Source organism: Lissotriton vulgaris, chromosome 6 (assembly GCF_964263255.1).
Source record: "Lissotriton vulgaris chromosome 6, aLisVul1.2, whole genome shotgun sequence".
NCBI classification, from domain to species: domain Eukaryota; kingdom Metazoa; phylum Chordata; class Amphibia; order Caudata; family Salamandridae; genus Lissotriton; species Lissotriton vulgaris.
Window position 1 is genome coordinate 396,515,852 of NC_141694.1, and position 27,233 is coordinate 396,543,084.

Sequence of the window (27,233 nt, forward strand, 5' to 3'; positions counted from 1 at the left end):
ATTGGGTGAAAGGATTGGGCTCATATGTTCAAGATTCAACGGATTTCATTCGTAAAACAGAACAGTTGGTATGGGGTCCAGACTTTTTGCTTATGACCTTGGATGTGTCATCGTTATATACCTCCATTTCCCACCGAGATGGTCTCAAAGCAATTGAACATTTCCTCAACAAACGTCCCATATATTATGGGGTGCACAACAGGATGCTGTTATCTATGGTTCAAATGTGTTTGGAGCAGAATTTTTTTTGTTTAACAATCAAATTTACCAACAAATTAGAGGTGTCGCCATGGGGGCCTGTTTTTCCCCCAGCTACGCATGTTTGCACATGGGGCTGTGGGAGGAACAGGTCCTGGCGGGGGATCTGCGACTAACCATGGAACAGCATGTGGTCACCTATTTACGTTATATAGATGACTTATTTTTTGTTTGGAGAGGGACGGAGGAGGAGGCAATTCAATTTGTTGAGAGGCTAAATGTGAATGGTCTGAACCTTTGTTTTACATCATGCATTCATGCTAAAACTGTTAATTTTCTGGATATGGAAATCTACATTGCTGAGAACCGCATACAAACGAGATTATACAGAAAGCCCACAGCAGGCAACACCATCCTGCATGCGGCTAGTCACCATCCTGGCCACTTGATACGCAGCATTCCCTATGGGGAAATGTTGCGTATCAAGCGTATTTGCAGCAGTGATGAGGAATGCGAGTTAGCTCAGGAGGCATGCAAAAGTAGATTCCTTGCCAGGGGATATTCTAGATCTTTAGTTGAGTCTGCACAGAAAAGGACTCAACTGATATCCCGTGAAACTGCCCTGGTCCCAAGAAATAGAGAGGCAGAGATACCCCCGGCTGGGGATGTTATCAGACCGCGCATGATTGCCACATATAGCCGGCAGCATTCAGCCATAAGAAAGATTTTCAATCAAAACTGGAACCTCATACTGGGGGATACGGTTATTGGCAACAAAATATTGAAGAAACCACTCCTCACGTTCAGGAAATCTAAATCTATGGCCAAAGCTTTGGTCCATAATACCTTGGAACCTCAAATGTCAACTACGTGGAAGGCCTTAGGAAGTGGATTTAAGAAATGCACACAGTGTAAGGCGTGTAAACATGGGGTCAACAGGAACAACTATGTTGTCCCGTTTTCACGAACACCCAAGAGCATCACTAAACGCCTCACTTGCAAGACTGACTATGCGGTCTATGTGCTGGAGTGCACGTGTGGACTAAGGTATGTGGTTAGTACCCGCCTGCCGGTCCACAAGCGTGTGCTCCAGCACATTAGAGCTATCTCTAATAAGGACCATGCCTATCCTGTTGCCAGGCATTTTGAACAGGAGCATAGTTCTAATCCTGTGCATCTTTCTTATTTTGTTATCGATGCAGTATGGCCAATGAAGAGAGGAGGAAATCGTGAGGCAAAATTACGTCTCCTTGAGACGAGATACATTCTAGAGTTAGATAGCAAGCAACCACAGGGATTAAATGCGACAGAGGATCTATACACTTGTTTATAGGAGGTTGGGACATTTTTAAAGTTATTCCTCGTTAGCATAAAATATGAAATGGATTCAAAACTCATGAAATGCAATACAACTGTACTGCCTTAAGGGTACTTGGTTTTTAATCTAATAAGCAATGTTGATATATTACCTGTATTACCATTGTCTCCTCATAATCTGATCTAAGAGCTTTTTTCAAATAAGGAGAGGTAACCCCACGGCGTAGTAGCCAGGGGATTGACAAAATAGTTTTTTTTTTTGTTTTTTTTTTAAACTTAAATCTGTTTTTTTTTAATGAATTTTCATTTTAGTTAGAGCACTCAGCACCAGCACTTTAGAGAACAATTCAAAATTTTGCACTTCTTTGTTGCCGATGACATGATAATGCCTGAAGTATTTGTACGCAATTTTCCTAGGGTTATTGCCCACTTGGGCTTGATTTCCTCTGCACAGTGCTTTGTACATTTGGGAAGAGATGTGAGCAATGTGGACGGTAATATTTTGCGATCAAAAATGGTACAGCCATTTGGTCACGTTCACGCACGTAATAACCTGTATTCATACAGCTATTAAGAATAGTGGTTTTTAAATGTGTAAATATATTTTTATATATTTTATTAATTAAGCACTTGTACATATAACATTGTATTTTTGTAAAATGTATACAAATGTTGGCACATGAAAATGCAGTATTTTTTCATGTTGATTGAACCCATTTGTGAAATTGCGCGCGCACTGTCACTTTAAAAGATCGGCTTTGGCTCTCAGCAACTCGCCATGTGAACAAGCTTTGTAAAGGCGAAACGCGTAAAGGCGGCGGCAGGCTTGCTGGCAAGAATAAATCACCTCGATTAGGCACCAAAAATTGGGTCTGTTCTTTCGTCATTTCTAGATTGTTGTTCTGAGGCGACTGCTTCAGCTGTTGGCGAATTTGCATGCATATATATATATAGGGAGGAACGTCAGATCAGGTCTATAATTAACAAGCATTGGCCTGTGGTACTGACAGACAACATCCTCCACAATAAAATAGCTGCGAAACCTGTGATCACATTTAGGAGAAGCAGCACTATGGGCACGAGATTAGACAAGGTATCCCCGGAGATTAAGAAAGTTACTACCTGGTTACCATCCAAGAAGGGCTTCACTAAATGTACCACATGTAGAGCGTGTATTTTGGGTGCAACATGTCTTCGTACTCAACACCTTTCAAGACTACTTCCAATCTGATAACTGGGAATTACAATTGCAAAACCGAATATGCTGTATATGTCCTGACGTGCACCTGTGGGCTGCGGCACGTGGGTAGCGCAAAGCTACAGGTGCACGTCAGGATATTGCAACATATTAGGGCCATCCTGCACAGCGATGCAACATAGCCTGTTGCCAGACATTTTAAGAAAGTGCATGCCAATAACATCAATTGCCTTTCTTACTATGTAATTGACGCTGTTAGCAAAAAGAGGAGAGGAGGCAATAGAGAACGCCAACTCCGGCAACTGGAGACCAAATATATTTTGGACCTAGATTGCAAATGGCCCAATGGGTTGAATACGACGGAAGACATGCGCAGCTTTCTGTAGAACAAGCAAGGCTGGCATCATCTTGACACGTTGGTTCAACAATTAGGTTTTGTAAATATTAACATCTCCAAATCTGTCCTTGTAAATAATACTGCATATAAACTCTGTACATATATTGCACTTTTCCTCAGGAAAAATTTCTCAAAATGTATTGGCTGATATTGCATAATATTTTATACATTCAAATGTTTTTAGGATTCCAAGAGACTGTTTAACCAATATAATTAATGAACTAAGCTAGTTCTTTTTCTATGTACAGATGATGGGACCTAGCATACACATTTGATGAATTTGAGAAATTCACACCATTTGCACTAGCACTTTACAAACTTTATGGGATGCACTTTTAGCACTTTCTAGTTACCTCTCCAATTCTATAGACTACATAGTGTGCGAAAACTAAAAGAACTGCTTTAACTACACTTACATTTCTTTGGTGCATTCAACAACATAGGGGTTGACTATAAACGGATTTAACCGGTTATATATTTCACCCTATTCTATGACTAAGAATATGGCAATAACAAAAGGATTCATCTTTTGTAGAGAAAGAGTTTTAAATGAAACAAACTATATTTATTATTTTAAATAAGTTCAGTGGCACGCGTGCAATTAATAGGTCATGGCATTGTATATATGTAAATATGACTATGTTATCTGATTGCCGTGTTTTTTAGAAATATGCCTTTCAGAACAATGTTGTTAATGCAGATGACAACAATATGGCAGGATGTTTTCTATGTCATTGCACATGTGATCTATGACGTAAACAGTGGGAGGGGCACGTTTTGCACTTTAAATATAGATGATGGTGAAATCAAACTGTGACACGTGATCAAGGGCTTACGGGCTTGAAACGCGTTGTGTTGGGTCACTTAAAATAAAATCACTGCCCATTTGAATACCTCGGAGGTCTGTGTCTTTTTCCTCGCCTGACTGCCGCTGTGAGACTTCAGGAAGTGGTTTGAGTGTTTCCAGATATATATATATGTATATATATATATATATCCAGCTCGAGTCCCTGCAGGTTTCCTGAGCATGCATCAGTAGATTTTTAAAAAGAGGATACGCAATGCCAACGCTACAAAGTGCATTACAAAAGGTGAATTCACTAAACAGATCGAATCTACTAACTGAAAAAGATCGTTCTTCCGTGGATAAAAAGAACGAACAGGGAAAATTCCGGCTGGTAACCCCCTATTCGGCGGAAGCGAACTATCTGAAACGCATGCTCAGAAAAAATTGGCATATTTTAAAAACCGACAGTTGTATCAAGGATGATATCCCAGAGTACCCCTTGGTAACTTTCAAGAAATCAAGATCTCTGAAAGACATGTTAGTCCAAAGTCATCTAAAGAAAATTGAAAAGAAAACCAATACATTGACAGATCTTAAGGGTTTCCACCCGTGTCACCATTGTAAAGCCTGTGCACACAGTAAGAGGGTAAAAACCTATGAGATTCCAAAGACTGGGATAGTGAAAACAATCAATAAATACCTCACATGCAACACATCCTACGCAGTATACTGTCTTAAATGCCCGTGTGGACTCTTGTACATCGGGAGCACGATTAAACCCCTGAAATTGAGGATTTTAGAACACTTGAGAGCAATCGACAAAAATGATCAGTCATATCCTGTTGCCCGACACTTCCAGCAAAAACACTCAAGCAACAGACACCAACTACAATATTTCGGGCTAGATCATATACCAGAAAATCCCAGGGGTGGCGACAGACTGCACAGTTTGCGGAGACTTGAGTCTCGATATATCATCGACTTAATGACCAAATATCCAAATGGTTTAAATGCAGGAGAGGAATTGGCTTCCCATATAGGCCAGTAAAGTGTAAAAGCTACTGAAAAAAGAAAAATGCACAATTTATGAAGAACCAAGAACTGTTAATCTGTTTATGTGTATGAATGTAGCAGAACTCTAAACCCGATACATGAATCTGTGACGCTCAATGAATCTGTGATGCTCAATATATCTATAAAAGTAACATGAAAAACATTATTCCAAGTTGGGTGCTAGGAAGCAATGATAATGTCGTGTGGATAAAAATAATTTGTGCAGCCGTTAAAGGAAAACTAGAAGTCAACTGAAATTCCATGCACCAGTATTATGTTTTCGTTTAAACTTTGCTCTTTTGTAGAACTTCCACAGTGTGAATTTTGAAAGTATGAAATGATATAGACAATCATAGTCTAGTAATGGGACGGAATTAAAAATGAACCAAGGGTGACTTGCCGATCCACGGCGAAATGCTTTTTATTCGACACTTGTTGTGTCTGAGTACAATGGTCCGTAATTTACCGACAAGGTGATTTAATAGTGTGATGTTGTGATCCTTATGCCGATACACGGCGAGACACCACGAAATGCGAAAGTGAATTTTGCGCAATTAATGTTTTATTTAAATCACGAATGTCAGTAACATGCTTGAAATTCATGTCAGCACTTACTGGGGCTTAATGAAGTAGGATAGCCCTTACATTGTACATCAAGTCATAACATGTCGTACACTGTGAACAACTTCCAATATGGTGTTATGATTTGTAGTCCCTTGTTTGGTTTGTCCACTGATCACGAGTGAACGCTGTTAAAAACATGGCGCCCGCCATCAATGTTTGTAACATTGAGGAAGGCGGAGCGCCGAAACGCGTCTGTTGCAAACTTAAAATAAATTAACCGAAAACGACCCCCGGAGTGCGTGGTTTCTTTCCTTCGTGAAAGTCTGGTGGAAACCGTGAGCTGAATATATATATATATATATATATATATATATATATATATATATATATATATATATATATATATATATATATATATATATATTACCTACTGGCGATAGCCAGTAGGTATATATAGTTAGGATTATATCTCTATGGAACTTTTGAAAATTCTATGTCTAATACCTTTGGCGTTTGTGGACGGAATTGGCTGAAAGTTTGAGGAAAATGGCACATTTTTTTTCTGAGCAGCCCCTGAAAATTTGGGGGGGGTTCGTCAAGGGGGGGCCGAGAAAAAAGGGGGGTCCCAAAACGAGTTTTTCCCATGTTAATTTCCATAGGGCGTTTGGCCTCACTTTTAGCTCGAACAGCTGAATGGATTTGCACGAAACTTGGCAAAATTGTAGGGACTGTTAGCCCGATGTGCCTTTGCTGGGTCTCAATATATATGCTCCAGTGGATTTTGAGAAATTAATGTTTTAAAAAATGTATATATCTGTGACAGCGTCCCAGATAGCGCTCCAGATCGCTTACTTTTCGCGTCACGGAGCTTTGCGAAGCGATGCTGATTGGCTCTCCGGTGTCTGTCAACATTCTAAACAGTCCGGAGCGGCCACCATCTTGTCTCTCGGTAGGATCAAGAGACAAGAAGAGGTGAAAAACGAAGGGGGAATTTAATGAAAGGGGGCTAGGTAGACCCCTCTTGACCCCCTAGGAATGATGTTGGGGTTATTAAAGGGTCCTGTGGGGCAAATAATAAAAAATTGATTTTTCGCGGTAGAAGCGCTTCTCGGCTCGCGAACCGGGTCGCAAACTGGTAGCAAAACGTGAATTCGCCATTTTGTGTTTCGATTTCATTAAATTACTAGGTATAAGGGGGTACTGGAGATGTATCCTGACCCCTTTTGTTTTCTGAGGGTGGCTGAGGAGGCTCATATATGTTGATACATGTCTTCCAGTGGCTGTGCGTGAGCGTTTTTTCTTTTTTTGCTGCGTGACGTCTGTTAACGTTCGATTCGATGGAAATCAGGAAGTGTTGACCGCCATTTTGTCACTGCGAGTAAATATTTTATTTGTTATAAATAAATCATTATTGATAAACATTGTCTGCGCCATCTTGCCTTTTTTGCAATGCCACACTTTTGTCGAGCACAGCAGCCATTTTAGATGCCTTGACCAGACCCACTGTCTGCACCCTCGCAAGCATCTCCCCCACGCACTGGTCACTCCCGCTCTCTTTCTCATGTATAGTTTAGAAACCTCCTCCCATCTGCGCTGTTCTTCTCTGCGAATCACACCCTGTGCCCGCCCGACACCTGCCTTTCACCCTATTCACTACCGCACCCTCTGACACTCCTCTTCCTCTGTGTCCGATTGTCCAGGCCCGTCCCAGGCTATCACCTAGCCCTGCAGATGTAGTTTATGGCCTCAACTGTAAAGAATCACCCCTCTTCAAAGAAGTTACAGTAGATCAAGGCCCCCACCCGATGAGATCCGTCACACTACACGCGTTCCTGCAATCTGATAACCATCCTGTATTGTGATTGGAGAGGGGATTCTCACTGTGAGGGTGTGTGGGACCGAGCCTGAAGCGGAAGATTCCAGGGATGCCTTTTTGTACATCAAAGTCTTCACAATTATGTGTCACATTAAAAATATATAGCACTCACAAAAAAGTAGAAGGAAAATAACACTTTAATAACTTATAAATATATACATCGCAACAAAAACAGTAAACACCTTAAAACATTTTTTTATTAAAACAGAAGCAACAATGGTCGGTAGCGGTCTGTTGTGCGAATAGTCCCAAGGCAGCATATTTACCTAGAGTGGTGCTGTGTAGGACATTCTGAATGGAAATTAACCAGAACTATAACCATCTACTTCCAATAATATAACTTTTATGCCCAAATTACGCAAAGATTTTGCTAATCTGCTAAAGGGGGGAGTCGCCATTTCTTTACAATAATCAATAATGAAAAATCAACATCAATAGGGTTGTCCGTATTCCCGATGCAGCACTATAGTACAACATACACAGCACCTGGGGTGTCAAGAGTGAACAGGTCCTAGCTGCTTAACCAATGACTGACAAATGCTATATTAAACACTTACTATGTATAATACTTGCGTTCACAATAGTTTTACTTTACAAAACAGAACAAAAGATGTCCCCTGTAAGTAAACCCATATTAGCTGTTTCAGTTATTGAACATCCTAAGGTTTTATGACATGGGGAACAGTAGTGATATCCTGGGCTGGTGATGGAACTGGGTTTGTTAATGGAAAAACATCTACAGAGAAAACTATTGGTAAATTATACTTCTCCGGAAATTTAAAACTCACAAATGTTTCATTTGTATAATCGTTTTATGAACATGTACATTAAAAAACTAAAAGAAATGCCAAGAACGTCCCATGTGAAAGTAAATTTTATCTGGCAATTTTTTTCTTTTCCTTCTCATGAAAAGAAAGTTAAAGCCAGGTTCGTTACCTGCCTCATCTGCAAAAAAAAAACTCTCGATAGGGACCGAAAAAAAATATTGCTATGGTAATCATACCATGCATCGGCACATGGAGAGGTGGCACCCTTTTAATTATTCTAAAGCACAACTTCGAGATTTGGAGGATAACCCCCGACCGGCAAAAACATCCACCAATGACTTAGCAATAAGTGAGTCAGAGGCAAGGGAAACGGTCCCAAATCTGCAAAAGAACTTTGGGCAGATGAGATTGACTTGTGTAGCATGTGGAAAATTAATGTCATGCGGAGAGATCAGTATTACTTCAATAAATACAGTAATCAATGATGCATTAGAATTTAATATCAATTCATTTTCCGAACGTGTAATCAGTACCTGTCCCATGTCAATTCATTGTTCGAACTTATAATCAATACTCATCCCGGATCAATTCATTGTCCGAACATATAATCAGTAAAAAGTGCGACAAGTGCAACAAAATCATATCGATAATTCATTGTGAGCAAGTACCAAAAGTGTCGACAATTCTAACCTTCAATAAATACAGTAATCAATGATGCATTAGAACTTAATATCAATTCATTGTCCGAATGTGTAATCAGTACAAGTCCCATGTCAATTTATTGTTTGAACGTATAATCAATACCCATCCCGGATCAATTCGTTGTCCGAACATATAATCAGTCTTATCCCATATCAATTCATGTGCTAAAAACTGCATACATATCTCATGATATCAAGGCTGAGCAATCGGGGCACAATAGTTTCATTTGTACCGGCGCCATTTTGGGTGAGGTCAGGAAGGTCCAAGTATAGTCAAAATGTCTGCACCAACTCGTGGTTGGACCGGGACCTCTTTCGGCAGTCTAAAAGTTTTCGTTGAAGGGTAGTAGAGGGGACTGGTGACATGAACCATCAGTCAAAGAGGGGTGGGAGGCAAAAATCTCTCCTACCGGGTCATACTGGTGTCCCACTGGAACTGATCAAGTTGGTAGTCTTGCAGGATTTGTGTGATTTCAAGACTGAGGCCGGCGCCGGCATGAGCGCGCCGACATCCCGCGGCTACGTAGTGGTCGTTCCGTGGGTGATCATGGCAGTCATTCCCCATCGGGGGTCGGGGGCCCCCGTGGCTTTTATAGAATCTTCAAAGTTGAGGAGAACGTTTCTGGATGCAGGACTCATTTTCTAGTTGAACTCAGAAGCGCTGGGTGAGCGGAGCATCATTGCCTCGCAATAGTGGACGAGACCTTTTGTCGGGTGAGTGCAGCGTCGCTGCATCGCAAGAGTGGAGGAACCCTTTTGTCGGGTGAATGCAGCGTCGCTGTATCGCAAGAGTGGAGGAACCCTTTTGTTGGGTGAGTGGAGCGTTGGGGGTGCAGCCGAGGGGCCCTCACCTGTGGGGGTGGGAGAGGCTTGTTCGCGCCGCCTCTCCCTCCCAGCGCACCCCACGCCGACACCTGGCGTTGATATCCGTGATGTCTGGACCAGGCGATAAGAGGGGGGGGGTCGGAGGCAGAGGCAAGACATCCCCCCCCCCGTGGCCTGCAGGGCGCCGCTTCAGGCCTGAACGGGGAGCTCATATCAAGCCGGGGCCAGACCAGGAGATACAAGGGGGGGGGTCGGTGGCATGTGCAAGACATCCCCCCCGTTGTCGCAGCCATTATCTAAGAAAGGAGAAGAATCCCATCGGCCTCGGCTCCTCTCCTGGCCCACCTTACGGGATGACCTCCCCGGCCGACGGCTGCCAGCAGGACGCGCCCTACACGTGCCGAAGGCCTCGTCTTCCGGATGGGCGTAGCCGCGAACCTGTTGCACTTCGGGAGTTTCCGGAATGGGGGTAGGTATCTGCTGATTTGTATTTATTTCATGTTACCATTATTGGGCGTGGAGGGCGGTGGGACAGACATGCTTGGAGCAGTGGGGGGGTGGCTGAGCCTAGCTACCTTGTGGCTGCCGTAACGTCAAGCTTGGCTTCTTTCACCACTTTCATGTTTCTTATTTCTAGCAAAGTCAAAAACTCATCAGAGGCCTACTGATTTTGTTCGATTTCTTTCCCTTCCTTTTCAAGTGTGTTTCATGCTAAAGTTTCTGTTTAACAGGATACAGGGATTACTTCGTATTTTACATATGTCTTCTTTATTAGGGGTTCTCTCCGGTTGAGTCAGATGATGTACCTCTACTAAATGGTCCGGGTGGAACTAGTTTCTCAATCAGTGGGGAGTAGATGGGCATGACAGATTACAACGGGGGACAAAGGTCCGCATTACCCTTCCTACTAAATCCTTCATCCAGACACTTATACATCCACTCATTCTTCAATATGTAAGACATATTTTAACTTTACAGAAACAGACAGCCACTGGATGATGTCATCAGTGATGTTACTGACCATGTCATGAATGATGTAATATGTGACATCATCAGCAGTGGATTGCGGGTGTGCGATATATAGTTAGCGCAACTAACTATATATGCGAATTTCAATGGTTTTATGCGAGTAAAATAAGGTTTTGTAAATGCTAATCCCTAACTATATAAGGGCTAAAACCTATGGTTTTTTCATTGAATATATATATATATATATATATATATATATATATATATATATATATTACCTACTGGCTGTCGCCAGTAGGTATATATAGTTAGGATTTTTTCCCTATGGGATTTTTGAAAATTCTATGTCTAATAACTTTGGCGTTTGTGGACGGAATCGGCTGAAATTTTCAGGAAAATGGCACATTTTGTTTCTGAGCAGCCCTTGAAAATTTGGGGGGGTTTCGTCAAGGGGGGGCCGAGAAAAAAGGGGTCCCAAAACGCATTTTTCCCATGTTAATTTCCATAGGGCGGTTGGCCTCACTTTTAGCTCGAACGGCTAAATGGATTTACACGAAACTTGGCAAAATTGTAGGGACTGTTAGCCCGATGTGCCTTTGCTAGGTCTCAATATATGTGCTCCAGTGGATTTTGAGAAATTAACGTTCAAAACAAGATATATATCTGTAACAGCGCTCCGGGCTGCGCTCCGGTCCGCTTACTTTTCGCGAAACGGAACTTTGCGATGCGAAGCTGATTTGCTTTCCGGTGTCTGTCAACATTCTAAACCGTCCGGAGCGGCCGCCATCTTATCTCTCGGTAGGATCGAGAGAGAAGAAGAGGTGAAAAACGAAGGGGGAATTTAATGAAAGGGGGCAAGGTAGACCCCTCTTGACCCCCTAGGAATGATGTTGGGGTTATTAAAGGGTCCCGTGGGGAAAATAAAAAAAAATTGATTTTTCACGGTAGAAGCGCTTCTCGGGCCGCGAACTGGGCCGCAAACTGGTAGCGAAACGGGAATTCGCCATTTTGTGTTTCGTTTTAATTAAATTACTAGGTATAAGGGGGTGCGGGAGACATATCCTGATCCCTTATGTTTTCTCAGGGTGGCTGAGTAGGATCATATATGTTGATATATGTCTTCCAGCGGCTGTGCGTGCGCCATCTTATCTCTCGGTAGGATCGAGAGAGAAGAAGAGGTGAAAAACGAAGGGGGAATTTAATGAAAGGGGGCAAGGTAGACCCCTCTTGACCCCCTAGGAATGATGTTGGGGTTATTGAAGGGTCCCGTGGGGAAAATAAAAAAAAATTGATTTTTCACGGTAGAAGTGCTTCTCGGGCCGCGAACTGGGCCGCAAACTGGTAGCGAAACGGGAATTCGCCATTTTGTGTTTCGTTTTAATTAAATTACTAGGTATAAGGGGGTGCGGGAGACGTATCCTGATCCCTTATGTTTTCTGAGGGTGGCTGAGGAGGCTCATATATGTTGATACATGTCTTCCAGCGGCTGTGCGTGAGCGTTTTTTTTTTTTTTTTTGCTGCGTGACGTCTGTTAACGTTCGATTCGATGGAAATCAGGAAGTGTTGACCGCCAATTTATCACTGCGATAAAATATTTTGTTATAAATGAATCCTTATTGATAAACATTGTCTGCGCCATCTTGCCTTTTTTCCAATGCCACAATTTTGTCGTGCACGGCAGCCATTTTAGATGCCTTGACCAGACCCACTCTCTGCAGGCCATCGATTCTCAGCACGGCTCCCCACCCTCGCAAGCATCTCCCCCACGCACTGGTCACCCCCGCTCTCTCTCTCATGCATGGGCCATAAACTTCCCCCCATCTGCGCTGCTCTTCCCTGAGAATCACACCCTGTGCCCGCCCGACACCTCCCTTTCACCCTATTCACTACCGCACCCTCTGACACTCCTCTTCCTCTGTGTCCGATTGTCCAGGCCGGTCCCAGGCTATCACCTAGCCCTGCGGATGTAGTTTATGGCCCCAGCTGTAGAGAATCCAGACATGCCAACCCTCCCGATTCAGGCGTGAGACTACCGATTTCAGTGCTAGTCTCCTGCCTCCCGATTCCTGCAAGCAAAAACCCGCTTCCTCGAGGGTTTCAGCTGACAGGGCTTGGTATTGTGTTACGTGCTAATTCTTCCAGGAAACGTCAGAGGGCCGGTGCAGGGGCTCTAGAAGCGGTGATAAACCATTTAAGCCTCATTAACAAGCGCATGGTCTTTAAAAGATCTGTGAAGTACTCGGGGCGGCGGTGTGTGTGTGCCCTCTTTCAGGAGCGGGCGGGGGGGGGGCACTGCCAACAACTTGCCAGGCTAGGCAGTGTTCAACACTTGCATCACCCTTTCTCTGCCTGCTAATGCGCTCCATGCTTCGGAAAGGTAAGAAAAAGAACGTGCATTTGAGTTTGAAATGTCCGATCCTGTAGCAGCACACTTCCAAAGCCCACACATGACAATACCCGATTCAAGGCCCCATTCACCCAATTTTTTAAAAATACATAGTACTCCAACAAAGTAGGATTATAAAACTTTATTAACTTATAAATATATCGAACGCAACAAAAACTGTAAATACATTTAAACATTTTTTGGCAAAAAGAAGCAACAATGGTCAGTAGCTGTCTTTTGTGCGAATAGTCCCAAGGCAGCACAACGTGCTGAGTTCTGGACGGCACCCAGGTGATGTTACCTGGGTGCCGCACTGGTTTTTGGTTTCCTACAATGCAGCTCAGAAAAACAGCGTGGGGCGTCCCGGGTGGTGCGGGGGGAGGCCTCGTCAGTAGCGGTCTGTTGTGCGAATAGTCCCAAGGCAGCAGAACGCACTGAGATGTGGATGGCACCCAGGTGATGTCCAGTAACTTGCCGCACTGGTTTTGGTATCCTACAATGCTGCTCCGAAAAATGGCGTGGGGCGCCCCGGGGGGGGTGTGGGGGAGGCGGCGTGAACGGGCCTCCCCAGGTGGAGGCTCGTCTGCTGTACTGGGGCGCCCCTTTACCGTTTCAGTTGCCATTCCGCCCGCTTTTGCTACACTGTGCCTCATCCTCCATTCAGCTGTTTATCGCCCGCTCTTGCGGCTACAGCGTCTCGCTCATCATGTAGTTGAGTTGCGCCCACTCTTGCGGTGCAGCGATAGGCGGCTGCCATTGGATTCTTAAAATGGCGGACGGCTCTTCGGATTTGGGCCTGGTCCACTAAAATGGCCCTGGGACACCTTGGAACTCGGACGCTTGCCTGCTAGGGCTTGGGCTCCATTCTCGAAAGCGTCCCCTCAGCCGTGAAGATTCTACAAAAGTCTTGGGGGCCCTCGACTCCTGCAGGCTTCCGGTGGGGAGCGGCTGCCATGATTGCTCGCGGAATGACCACGACGGAGCCACGAGATGGTGGTGCTCTCATGCTGACGCCAGCTTCAGTCTGAATCATCCAGAAACAAGGTGGGGCTTTCATCGTTTGGGAAAAAAAAATGTTCTAAACCAATGAAAAGGTCATATGACCAAGCCTTCCATCATTAGGAAACCAAAAGTAAAATGAACCAATGAAAAGTTTTATAAACAAGTCACATGACCTGTTATGCGGCATAGGGCTACAAAAAGCGTAGAAAATCCGTTGGCACGTGAGGCGGCGTCAGTAGCGGACCGATGTGCGAATAGGCCGAAGGCAGCACAACGCGCCGAGATCCGGATGGCACCGAGTTGGTGTCCAGCAAGTTGCTGCACTGGTGTGGCTATCCTACAATGCTGCGCCGAAAGTCGGCGTGGGGCGCCCCGTTGGCCTATAAGGTCGCGTCAGTCAGTGGGGGCTGTGCGTCTCCCCCAAGATGGAGGCTCCTCGGCTGCAGTGCGGCGCCCCTTATCTTTTCACTCGCCGTCCAACTGAGTTGCGTCCGCACTTGCGGCTACAGTAGGCCGAAGGCAGCACAGCGCGCCGAGATCCGGATGGCACCGAGGTGGTGTCCAGCAAGTTGCCGCACTGGTGTGGCCATCCTACAATGCTGCGCCGAAAGACGGCGTGTCCAGCTGAGTTCCGGTCACTCTTGCGGTACAGTGACTCGAACGCGTCGAGTTCTGGATGGCACCGAGGTGGTGTCCAGCAAATTGCCGCACTGGTGTGGCCATCCTACAATGCTGCGCCGAAAGACGGCGTGTCCAGCTGAGTTCCGGTCACTCTTGCGGTACAGTGACTCGAACGCGCCGAGATCCGGATGGCACCGAGGTGGTGTCCAGCAAGTTGCCGCACTGGTGTGGCCATCCTACAATGCTGCGCCGAAAGTCGGCGTGGGGTGCCCCGTTGGCTTATGAGGTGATGTCAGTAGTGGACCGATGTGTGAATAGGTCGGAACCAGCACAAGGCGCCAAGATCCGGATGGCAAGTCCTGGATGTTGAGTGCCATAGTTGAGAGTTCTGAGCAGTGCTTGTAAGACTGTCTGAAGCTTATTTGCACCTGCTGCAGCTTCACTATTGCCCTGGTGTGGCCAAAGATCGCCCATGACATAGGCGGCCGGCTCCCGAGGTCCGGCGGAACTTTTTTTCCTTTTCCTTTCTGCATCTTGTCCCACAATCCGTTTGACCTGAAGACACGACCAGGTCCCTGAATGTGTGCAGGGGGACGTTATTGATTGAATCAAAATGGCGGCTTCACACAAAGCTGACTCAAGCGTTGCTGTTGATGCTATACAGACAAAAATTGGTTTTCAGTTTGTACATTCTTCAGGATTTTTTTTTCCATCCAAGGCAGATTGAGAGTTTGTAGAAAAATGGCTTCAGATTTTCAACATACTACTCTTCAACATTCTTCCTAAATGTAACAATGTGAGACTCACTAGGAGAACGGCTGTTTATCTTTCCTTTCAAAATGCTGCCAACAATATTTTCTGAATGGAAGACACCATCTTGTAGCATAAAGGGCCGAAAGGGGTTCTGGTCTGGCCGATGGTTGGTGGAGACAGTTTGACTATATCTTGGACCTGCCCGGCCTCGCCCAAAATGGCGACGGTATAAATGGGACTCGTAACTCCTTGTTGTGTACTGGTTGAACAACCTTGATATCATGAGATATGAATGCAGTTTTGATGCTCATGGCGGGCGGGGACGAGAATTGATTGAACATTTCGACATCCCTATTGATATTAAGTTCTGATGTGTTATTGATTACTGTACTATTGAAAGTTCGAATTAACGTCACCCATGGTACTTGCCCGCAAATGTATATCTAGATAATTTTTTTGTAAGTGGCTTTGTCGTATTTTAATTACAAAATGTACGTCCACCGATTCCGCAACTGTTAGACACCTTAGTTCTTGCAACCTAATGGCCCGCTCGTTACGTTCCTCTACAGTGTAACTGTCTCCTCATCATATACGATTTCAGTTTGCTCCGTGGCCGGCCCACGTGGTTATTGGCCCGTATTTGTATACTGACATTTTCACAATAAAGGTTTTTAAAACAAAACATGGTAGTAGTATTTACATTGGTAAAGTTTTTACTTTTAGTCACTGTTTTCGAATCAGTAAAAGGCAAGTGAAATAAAGCAGTCCAATTACATGACGGATAAAAGGTATAATACGTAGGAACGCAGTAAAGATAAATGGTCAAGGGCAGTTGTGTTTTCCACTCCTGCAACATAAAGTGATCGATAAGAATCTGATAATCAGGTGTATCGGCGAGTAAGACAGCAGGCCGAGCCTCTTTTACTCAACGGCTCTGTCATGGGACGAAGAAACGCCCTTTTTCTCGAAAAAGGAATATATTTTACTTGCAGGACAGTTGTAAATTTTCCGGGAAAGTACATTAGCCTGGACCATTATAGCATATATGTTTAAAAAAAAATAATGTTCGAAATCAATAAAAAGCGTATTTTTTAGGTCATATGACCAAGCTTTTCATTATTAAAATAACAAAAGTAAAATGAACCAATAAAAAGTTTTATTAACAAGTCACATGACCTGTTATGCTTACGTTACGCGCTGCGCGCCGCGCCCCGGATCACTTCTGGGTGCGCTAACGCGGCGTGTCATATAACGCATTACGCGACAACGTAGGTCAAGAATATAGTCAAAATGTCTCCACCAACCAGCGTTCGGAACAAAACCCCTTTCAGCAGTCCAAAAAGTTCTGTTAAATGACAACAGAGGGGACAGGCAACAAGAACCATCAGTCAAAGAGGGGAGGGCAAGTTCTTCTCTACCGGGTCATGTTGGGGCGCTACCGGAACTGATCGAATTGGTAGTCTACAGTGTTTCTGGATGTTTCAGACTGAATCTGGCGCCAGCATGAGAGCATCACCATCTCGTAGCTCCGTCGTGGCCATTCCACGAGCAATCATGGCAGCCGCTCCCCACCAGAAGCCTGCGGGAGTCGGGGGCCCCCAAGACTTTTGTAGAATCTTCACGGCTGAGGGGACGCTTTCGAGAATGGGACCCAAGCCCTATCAGGGAAGCGTCCGAGTTCCAAGGTGTCCCAGGGCCATTTTAGTGGACCACGCCCAAATCTGAAGAGCCGGCCGCCATTTTGAGAGTCCTGTGGCAGTCGCCTATCGTTGCATCGCAAGAGCGGGAGCAACTCAACTACATGGTGAGCGAGACGCTGTAGTCGCAAGAGCGGGCGGTAAACAGCTGAATGGCGGAAGAGGCACAGTGTAGCAAAAGCGGGCGGAATGGCAACTAAAACGGTAAAGGGGCGCCCCACTACAGCGTGTCTTCAGGTCAAACGGATTGTGGGACAAGGTCCAGAATAGAAGAGTCATCAAAAGGCAAAAAGTTCCGCCGGACCCTGGGAGCCGGCCGCCTATGTCGGGGGTGATCTCAGGCTACACCAGTGCTATAAGACTTGGGGAGGGGGTCGGAGCCAAGCGTCTTCTCCGAGTCCGTGCCATCACACCGCCCCTCGGGGGCCTCCATCAAGCGGTTTAGGGAGGTACCATATCACATTGTTTTCAAATACAGTCAGGTCCACAAACGACCCTCACTTACTTTGAGAATAGTGAAGCTGCAGTAGGTGCAAATAAGCTTCAGACAGTGTTACAAGCGCTGCTCAGAACTCTGAACTATGGCACCCAACATCCAGAACTTATGCCATTTGAGAATGGCAGTGACATCGAAGCAACTCAGGGACCAAAACCATTAACGTACTTTCACGTATGAAAATCTTACTTGGGGAGGGGGCAGGAGCGAAGCGCCCCCTCCCAGTCCGCGCCACCACACCGTATGTTGAAAATCTGAAGCCATCGTTCTACAAACTCAACCAACCTTGGATGGAAAAATCTAGAAAAATGTACAAACTGAAAACCAGTTTTGGTCTGCATAGCATCAGTAGCAACGCTTGCTATCAGAGTGCATGAGTTTCATGCTCGATCGATTGAGCTAGCCGGATCGGGCAACAAAAAGTATAAAATAGTTATGTAAATAGTTATTTAATAAAATGTTTTACCCTGTTACTTTGCTGGTGTGTTGTATATATTTTTAATATTTGCATAGGGTTTGTCGTTATTTTGGGCGGGGTGGGTGACGGAGCCGAGCTGTCTTGCAGCCCTCATGGTGTGGAGCTCAGTTCATCTCACTATTTTCGTATTTCACATGAAGGGTTGTTCCTAATATTTCTATTTTAGCGAGGTCAAAAAGAGATCCAATTAGTGGCCTACTGATTTTGCTTGATTCCTTTTTTTTTTTAATTCGATTTTTCACTATCTGAAAAGACTAAACAGAGTATTGCGACTTTGTGCTTGTTTGTAAATAGAGAATGAACCAAAGAGAATCAATTGTAAAACAGTAAATGCTTGGATAACAATCAATCAAATGGAGAGACAAGCAGGCACGATGGATTACAACGGGGGTAAAGGCCTGCGTTAACTACCCTTCACTATCTGCAAAGAGAGAGTACTACTAAGAGAAAAGAGGGGAGGGGGGGCAGCGTTCAAAGCACATCAGCGTGCATAAACACGAAAAAGTTTTTACCTATCACGTACTTGACATTTGACAGCTTTTGATATTTGCTATTAAAAAACCATTGAAATTCACAGAAAAAACCATAGGTTTTAGGCCATATATAGTTAGGAATTTGCGTTTACAAAACCTTGAAAATTCACTGAAAAAACCATAGGTTATAGACCATATATAGTTAGGGATTAGCATTTACAAAACCTTATTTTACTCACACAAAACCATTGAAATTCGCATATATAGTTAGTTGTACTAACTATATATCGCGCACCCGCAATCCACTGCTGATGATGTCACATATTACATCATTCATGACATGGTCAGTGACATCACTGATGACATCACTGATGACATCTCAAATGACGTTGTTTTGTTTCAACAAGACAAGGGAACCCTTAAGGTATAGCATAGGGACCTTGGGCATTAACTATTATAAAGAACAGTGGTCCCTAAAATGAAGATACTGAAAGTAATGATCATACACTTAATAGGTTGTATGTCTTCTGTCCGTCCGTACAGGAATTTATTTTTTAGGGTAGAGAAATAATTTTAAGGTTTGTTAAAAATGTCAAGCGGGCACATCTCAAATGACATCACTGATGACATCTCAAATGACATCACTGATGACATCACTGATGACATCTCATTTGACATTACTGATCACATCACTGATGATATCATTCATGTGATAATACGATGAACCTCTTCAGACTCTAATATAACCTTAGATACAATCAGTGTAAACAGACACTCACAGACTGTCACTCATCCATGGAGTTACTCACACACCTAGTCAGTCATGCAAAGAATCAATCACACCTCCAATTCCTCAACTATACAGTTATACAAACTTTACTTATTCAAACATATACTAACACATATTTACTCTCTTATACAATCCCTGATACAAGTTCACAATGATCCATACAGCCACTCACACATTCACTGGCTCTTATGCACAGTTATTTTTATATGTCAACTCTCACATGTACTGTGTTTTACATATGTACTTACTTTGACATGTAGCACTGAGATATCCATTCACTCACCAATACACTCATGCACACAGTCAACCGCCCATACAGTTGTTTCCACATGCACTTTTGAAACCATACATCTAGTGAATCAACTGCTCACACATCTATGCACAGAGTCATACACCTCCCAGCCACCCACACACACACTCAGTCTCCCATAGAAATACTTGGGCAACCAATCAATAACCCATATAGTTACTCATATAGCTACTTATCAACACATGCAACAGTTTACAGAACAACAGACATAATGATGCACAAATTAAGACAGTTTAGTCACTAACCCATGCACTCAGTGAGACACATTTAATCACTCACTCATACAGTCAGTCATGCACCTACTAAATCCTTCATCCAGACACTTATACATCCACTCATTCCTCAATATGTAAGACATATTTTAACTTTACAGAAACATACAGTCACTGGATGTTGTCATCAGTGATGTCATCAGTGATGTCATTTGAGATGTCATCAGTGATGTCATTTGAGATGTCATCAGTGATGTCATCAGTGATGTCACTGACCATGTCATGAATGATGTAATATGTGACATCATCAGCAGTGGATTGCGGGTGCGCGATATATAGTTAGTGCAACTAACTATATATGCGAATTTCAATGGTTTTGTGTGAGTAAAATAAGGTTTTGTAAATGCTAATCCCTAACTATGTATGGTCTATAACCTATGGTTTTTTCAGTGAATTTTCAAGGTTTTGTAAATGCAAATTCCTAACTATATATGGCCTAAAACCTATGTTTTTTTCTGTGAATATATATATATATACACACCATCCCACTCCTGACAGGAAGAAGGCACGTACTCGAGTATGTGCGATATGGCTTTCTTTATTGTCAAAGGTCTCACTCGACCCCCAGATTGGAGAGACGCGTTTCAGCTTTGTTGAAGCCTTTATCAATCTAATTAGTGCCATACATCTGTGAATTTATATAGTCCTAACCCCTCAAAGGCATGAGTAAACATAAAGGAAATACTTATGCGTTTAAAGCCGTGCAGTAGTATAGACACTCGATAATATCTGAACACACTCCTAACATCAAAGAATGTGAGTGGTGGAGTTACAAGATTACGTAACAAATATGTTTCAACAAAATGCATAGTGCAATTAATTTTAAAACTCAATGAAGCTTAATGCAACACCATTCTATAATACGTATCTAAACATGTGCATATAATATAACACCAGCCAATATATATATATACCCACCAAATCAGTGTTTAAACAGCCAAAGAGAAAAAGGGAATCTGTTAATACAGTTTCCTTTTACCCATCACTGAACAGTTTGCGAAACAATAAGTGTTAGAATGCTAACTGTTGCTTCACATGTTGGAAACGTTTTTAAACGTAATCATTGAAATATATCCTTTAATATAGTTCAAATGCTGTGAACTTGAGAGAGCAATTGGTTTTCACTTCACCCATGGCTCTCTCATTTCTTGTCTTGATGGAAACGGATCATGAGTTTCACATATGCAAGTTTGTACCACTTACACTGAGTTCAGTTCCAGGGCACTATTAATCCCAGTACAAGCCTACGCTACTTTGGCCGAGACCGTTCTTTAAAAAGTCACATCTGTCACTTATTGAATGAGGTTTTATTCTCAGATAGAATGTCCTATTGATCTTTATTTCCTTCATGTTTTATATATCAGAGATCTGAGAGGTTTGTCGAGGTTTAATGGGCCTGACTGTGATTGCCAGTCAGCAAGGGGATCACATTCCCATTCAGAGATGTCAGGCTCCCATCACATTTCTCAGCAGCAGACACCTTTAAAGTGTCAATGCGTCTCTGTGAAGACAAGTTTCACAAGCAACTTCGCAAAGGAAAAGTCATTCTGACTATACATTCACTTACTTAATGGCTGACCTCTTGTGCTAAATATGTAATGAAACCTAAGACTACTGAAATGTTGCCACGACATCAGAAAGTGGGCACACACGTGCATTTGAAAGTACATTGGAACATATCTTCAATTTTGATTTTCGGGAAAACTTTCCAATGTCTTATTTAAAAAAGATTTTTCACTGTGAGTGCTGAATGTGCTGAACTATTTTATTTAAAATATTTGTTTACAATCGCAATTTTTAAAAACAACCATTACATTTATAAGTACCGTCCTCTTAGATTAGATAATAAGAATATTTCATCATTTGACTGATAAATGCCTTTTTTTGCATATATGCACATATCCAGGGAAGTATTAGAGAAAGTGTCCAAGCGTACAAGGGGCATAGGGTTGTACATTTTGCGCCTGGCACTATTACTCTTGGCCATTATCTTATTTACATAGGAGCATGGACTTATGAAAATGAATGCTCGCTTATCCTTCATACCTGCATTGTATTACAGATACATTTATAGAGGCAAAATAATTGTAGAGCGAGGCACTGTCAGTGTTCCTACTAAGGTCACAACAAAGGAAATGGAGAGCAGATGTAAGTGGGAACCCCCCAGAAGTTCTCCTGAAGGTGGAAGGAGGCTGATCCAGCTCCATTGTAAAACGGAACCCAAGATAGGCCCTAGGTAGTAGCCACATGGGCAGGCGTCAGTGTATTTAAAATGTAGGAAATGTGCTGTTGAGTTGTACATGTCCTGATAGTGAAAAACTGCTAAATTCTTTTTTCACTACAGCAAGACCTATCCCTCTCGTAGGTTTGCATTGGAACTGCTTTGGAACACCTTACAAGTGTAACATCCAATTGGAAGCAGATAGAATATTGGAGTTTGGGGTCCCTGGACTCACAATCTAAAAACACAACTTTTAGTGAAGTTGGTTTTCAAAAATTGCTGCTCTGAAAATGCCACTTTTACAAAGTTTGCAAAGCTAAGGAGTTAGGTCCCAGAGCAAGGGGTAGGCTGGACCTTATCTATATAAAAAAAATGCACACCGTGCCTACACCATTCTTACTTACAAACTGTCTACTTTGAGGAACAAACAAAACTAATTGTTAGTATGTTCGGGTACTTTTATTTCTACCCTTTAGAATTCTCAATTATTTTATTATTTCTTATTGTTTTCATGTATGAAAACAAACACTAATACATTCTACAAAATCTTTGTACATCTTACAGACATAAGAGACAAAGCCCCGAAAAGAATCTGGGAACTTGTTTCCCCGGATTCGAAATGCATCGGCATATGTGAAGGAGGGAGTAGCATCATTAGTTGTGGAAACTAGCAAGTACTGGGTTCGAAATTGGTCGCCCTATGGTGGCATCACCTCCTTCCCATTATTTGACTTTGTCCTTGAATTGTTTGGATATTGTTTTGGATATTGATTTGCTTTTTTGGATACAAAACTTACAAAGATTAACTATTTGTATGTTCAAATAGGTTTACATAGGATGTATTTGTTTTAATGTAGATGTGGAATGTATATATGTGTATGTGAAATATTGTTGTATATATGTATAGATTTTGTAGAATGTATTAGTGTTTATTTTCATACATGAAAACAATAAGAAATTTATAAAATAATTGAGAATTCTAAAGGGTAGAAATAAAAGTACCCGAACAGACTAAGAATTAGTTTTGTTTGTTCCTCAAAGTAGACAGTTTGTAAGTTAGAATGGTGTAGGCATTGTGGTTTCTGCTTGGGCCGGGTGCATAACTCTGCCAACCAGAAACCCAATTTCTGCTATTGGTGTTCAGCGTTGACAATAGTTCTCGTATCTGTGCATAACTTGGTGTTCACTACTTCCATATCTCAGACCATTATGAACCAATATACATTTTTTTTCTTTGGCAACCTTTTGAGTTTTTTGCAACAACCATGTCTCAATCTGAAGAGGCAGCAGCTGTTCTTTCAGTACTGGAGTTTGAGCAGGAGAAGTTGTAAACCAACATGGTGGCCCGGCTCAAAGGTTTCTGCAGAGAGCTCAAATGTGCTGTTAAGGACTTCACTCAAAATGAAGAGCTGGAAAAGGTGCTGATGGCCCGGTTAGCAGCCATGGATGCAGCTATGCACCCAGAAGATGGGAAGTATGTTGTGCAGGAGGAGGAACAATGTCTGCACCTGGAAAGGCAGGAGGTGGCAGCATTGCCTGTTGGGTGGGGGGCCACCCTGAATGGTGGAAGAACTCCCTCAAGAGCTGGTAGCAGTGTTTCCTTTAACGTTTTGTGTTCAGCAGTGTTGACGGACCAGTGGAAGGAAAGGAAGCTTCATTTGGAGCTAGAAAAACTCAAGGTGGGTGTGGAAAAGCAGTAATTGGTCATGAAGAAGAAGAAGATGTGTTTATCTCAGGAGCTGAGCTTCAGAGAGCTGGATTAGAAAACCAAAAGGTCTGAGTCCAGCATAGATGGTGGCAGTATATCTCCAGTGTCTTCAGAGAGGAATGTGCACATACCCAAGTCTGTTGTCTGATTCTGGAGTGAGAGGTTACATAGATCTCTGGTTTGAGGCCTACGGGATAGCTTTGCAAATGCACAAGATTCCAGCAGGATAGAGGGCAGATTTGTGGAAACATTTCTCATGTGAAGGGAGGGACAACTTACTGACCCTAGAGGGAGGGGACAGGACAAGGTACCCTGCCGTGAAGGAGGCCCTGATCAGGAGATATTGTCTGACCCCGGAGAGATACAGGCAAATGTTGAGGGACAGTGTAAAACTTGCCCCTTAGACATGGTAGAGTTGTTGATTGTTTCTGCAAAGTACTGGATGGTTGGGTGAAGGGCAGTGGAGTAACAGATTATCAGAGGCTAAACAATTTGATTGCACAAGAGCACATGTTTAGTCTTTGTTTCCAGAGCTATGCCAGCACTTGATTGACAGTAAGCTTCCTGACCCCAGAGAGCTTACTGTGGAGGCAGATTTCTAGGCTAGCACCAGGGTCCATAAGAAGGCATTGGGGAGCAATCCCAGGGTGGATCGGTTCCTCTCCACAGAGGGAAAGGGAGGTTTGTACAGGGCTCAGTATGGTGGGGAAGGGAAAGTGTCCTACATCCCTTCTAAGAGTAGGAGGAGAGGTGGGCATGGGCAGAGGCCCATGTGCCTGATTCTCAGCCCCTAGGTTTGGGTTGTTCCCAGAGGGGGCCCAAGCAGGGGGGTCTGGTCGGGACGATGGGACCAGCCACTGGGGAGAGTCTCAGAGTGTCAGGAAAGCTGTGAAGGATGGCTGTCACAAGTTCCCTACTAGTTATGTCTTCTGAGGATACCACTCCACGGCAGAGGGTACAGAGTCCCAGAGGTGGGTACAGTCCACAGTGGAAGGATCAGTGGCTCAGGTATTGCCAGCTTTGAAGTCAGAGTACCCCAAGACAGATCTGGAAAGGCCACTTTGGCCTGGGGGCACTCCATGCACTGTTGTCAAGACAGAGTGCCGAACACCTGCACCAGGAAGACTCTTGTGCAACACTTACAGTAATTGTTTTCCTTTACGGGGTAGTTGTACTCCCCTGAAATTCCTGGCTTGCCAGTAACCTGTTCAGACAAAGGGGAAAGACCCTGGGTTAAAGGGTCAGTTGCCCTTCAACTCAGGGTCATTCTTTGGCGACTCCTGCACCATTTCAAATCCCCCAAGAGGGTTTGCATGTTGTAGAAGGCTCACCAAGGGAGGTAGACTACTATGTTGGTGAAGTGGTACAGTAATCTGGGCAGAATGGCCAGCTTACACACTTCCATTCACCCTGAAACCGAAAGAGAGAGTTCTTGAAGGCCACCTGCCTCCTGAGGGAGCCCATCAAACTCTCGAGGTTCCCCTCATGCAAGCAGTCATTATTGCATACAATAATGCCCATGCACTGGAAGGTGGAGCTCTCCCATCTAGTAGTTGGGTAGTTGATGGAACTCACATTGAAAAGCACTGTAGGTTCACCTCACAAATATTGTTTGCATGTTGGTACTCAAAAACACCGAATTCCACACCCCCAGCAGAAGTGCTACATTGCCCCATGTTTCCAGGTGGCCAGTCCTCGATACTCAACAATCATTCGGCACTTCCCGCGACTTCCCCCACCCAATTTCTTTTTTTTTTATAACCATTACTGATGCCAACACTTGTTCAGCCTCCTACATCCCAGATGGCAATCCGGTCTCCACCAGATTTAGTGCAATATTTTGTTTCATATACCTGTTTTTCAGATTGTTCTGTATGAAAACTTGTTTATTGGGGACATACTCAGACCCATTTACTTCTGGGTAGATCTCCCCTTCATTATTGCACTGTAAATAACTGTTTCATTGACGTCATATGCTACGCTTATATTACTAAATAAGTCAAAATGATTGTATTGCATCGATATAATGGAAGCTTATGATACGAATGATTGCATGTGTTAATTATTTACTGCAACTTGAAAAATTAGAAAACAATATAAATCAGTTTCATTAAAAAAATCAATGTCCTTGTATATTTATACATAGAAGCCTTAGACGTACCACCACATTCTCTGAGAGGGGGATATGCCATAAATGAATTGGGAAGAATCAAAGAGCATCTTTTCACCATTTGATGTAGTAGACGCACTTCTCACAACGAGCATCTGGATGCATCATTTTTTAAACAACATCACAAGTATCTGTAATACTAAATTGTAAATCCATAAATAGTTCAAGAAGCACGTACCAGATGCCTATGTAGTCATTAACAGGTTCAGTCTGGAGTAAGGTGAAGTTGATATAAACGCCTTGTCCTGATGGAACTGAAATAAGCCACGCACAATCCTTGGAGTTTGGATATTCATCAGGAAATCCAGGTGAGTAAATAGTTCCATTTTCAGAAGTAACATTATAGCCACATGGAGCTGAAAGAGGGAAAGATGAAAATATTATTTAAGGAACACGTTAGGAATACATGCACTGAGAAGCACTTTAAAGAAGACACCGAGGAAATATGTGTTTGTTTTTCAAATAAACACTATTTAGAATCAATGTAGGCAATAAAACACGTTCACTGAATGGGATAGGTAGAAATATTGTATGCTATAAAATCTGTGACAAAAATGATAGCAATTCATCAGATTTATATATTTATATGTATTTAGTATAGTCTATAATGCACACATAGTCATAAAAGCGCATCATACAGTAGAAGAGGCTGAAATATCAATGATAGTTTGTAACACTTAGTTACATGCGCTAATTGAGCACAGTGTAGTAGTGTTTCAAGCAAGATAATATAGGAACATATGCATAAAAACGAAAGAAAAATTAATTCACTCCAACCAGAATCTTGTCAGGATAGTACAATATTCCATCAATAAGCTGCAGTGTTTCCATTTTCGGGAGGGAGACTTTGAGCCTAATGCAACAAAGATATCAGCACTTGGAAGATTTGAAAGAAAATATTATCAGTGGCATCTGGTGACCTATAAAATTGGAGGGATGCAAACCGGGCTCGAAGTCCAGTGATCTTGGAGGATTCTTGGGGTTTTCTCACTTTTGCTTGTATTTCGTCCTACTCCCTCACGCATTCTCTCTCAGACTCCTTCCCTCACATTCCCTTACTCTCATTTGCACTTGCACTTTTACTCATTTTGACTCACATAGTCTCACTCGGTCTAAGTGAGTCACACATTCTCACTTTGACCCAATCATTCTCACTCAGACCAACTCATTTTCAATCATTCTGATTCATGTAATCTCACTCCGA

General features: G+C 43.1%; 1 protein-coding gene across 1 annotated transcript in view; it reads right to left on the minus strand.

The window, feature by feature from the left end:
- The window catches only part of CSMD1 (CUB and Sushi multiple domains 1), a 3,932,590-nt gene that overhangs the window by 811,299 nt on the left and 3,094,058 nt on the right, over nt 1–27,233 (minus strand). Inside the window, exon 43 of the mRNA XM_086925641.1 lies at nt 26,208–26,385. Within this exon, the coding sequence (XP_086781767.1) occupies nt 26,208–26,385 (178 nt within the window). The remainder of the gene's footprint in view (nt 1–26,207; nt 26,386–27,233) is intronic.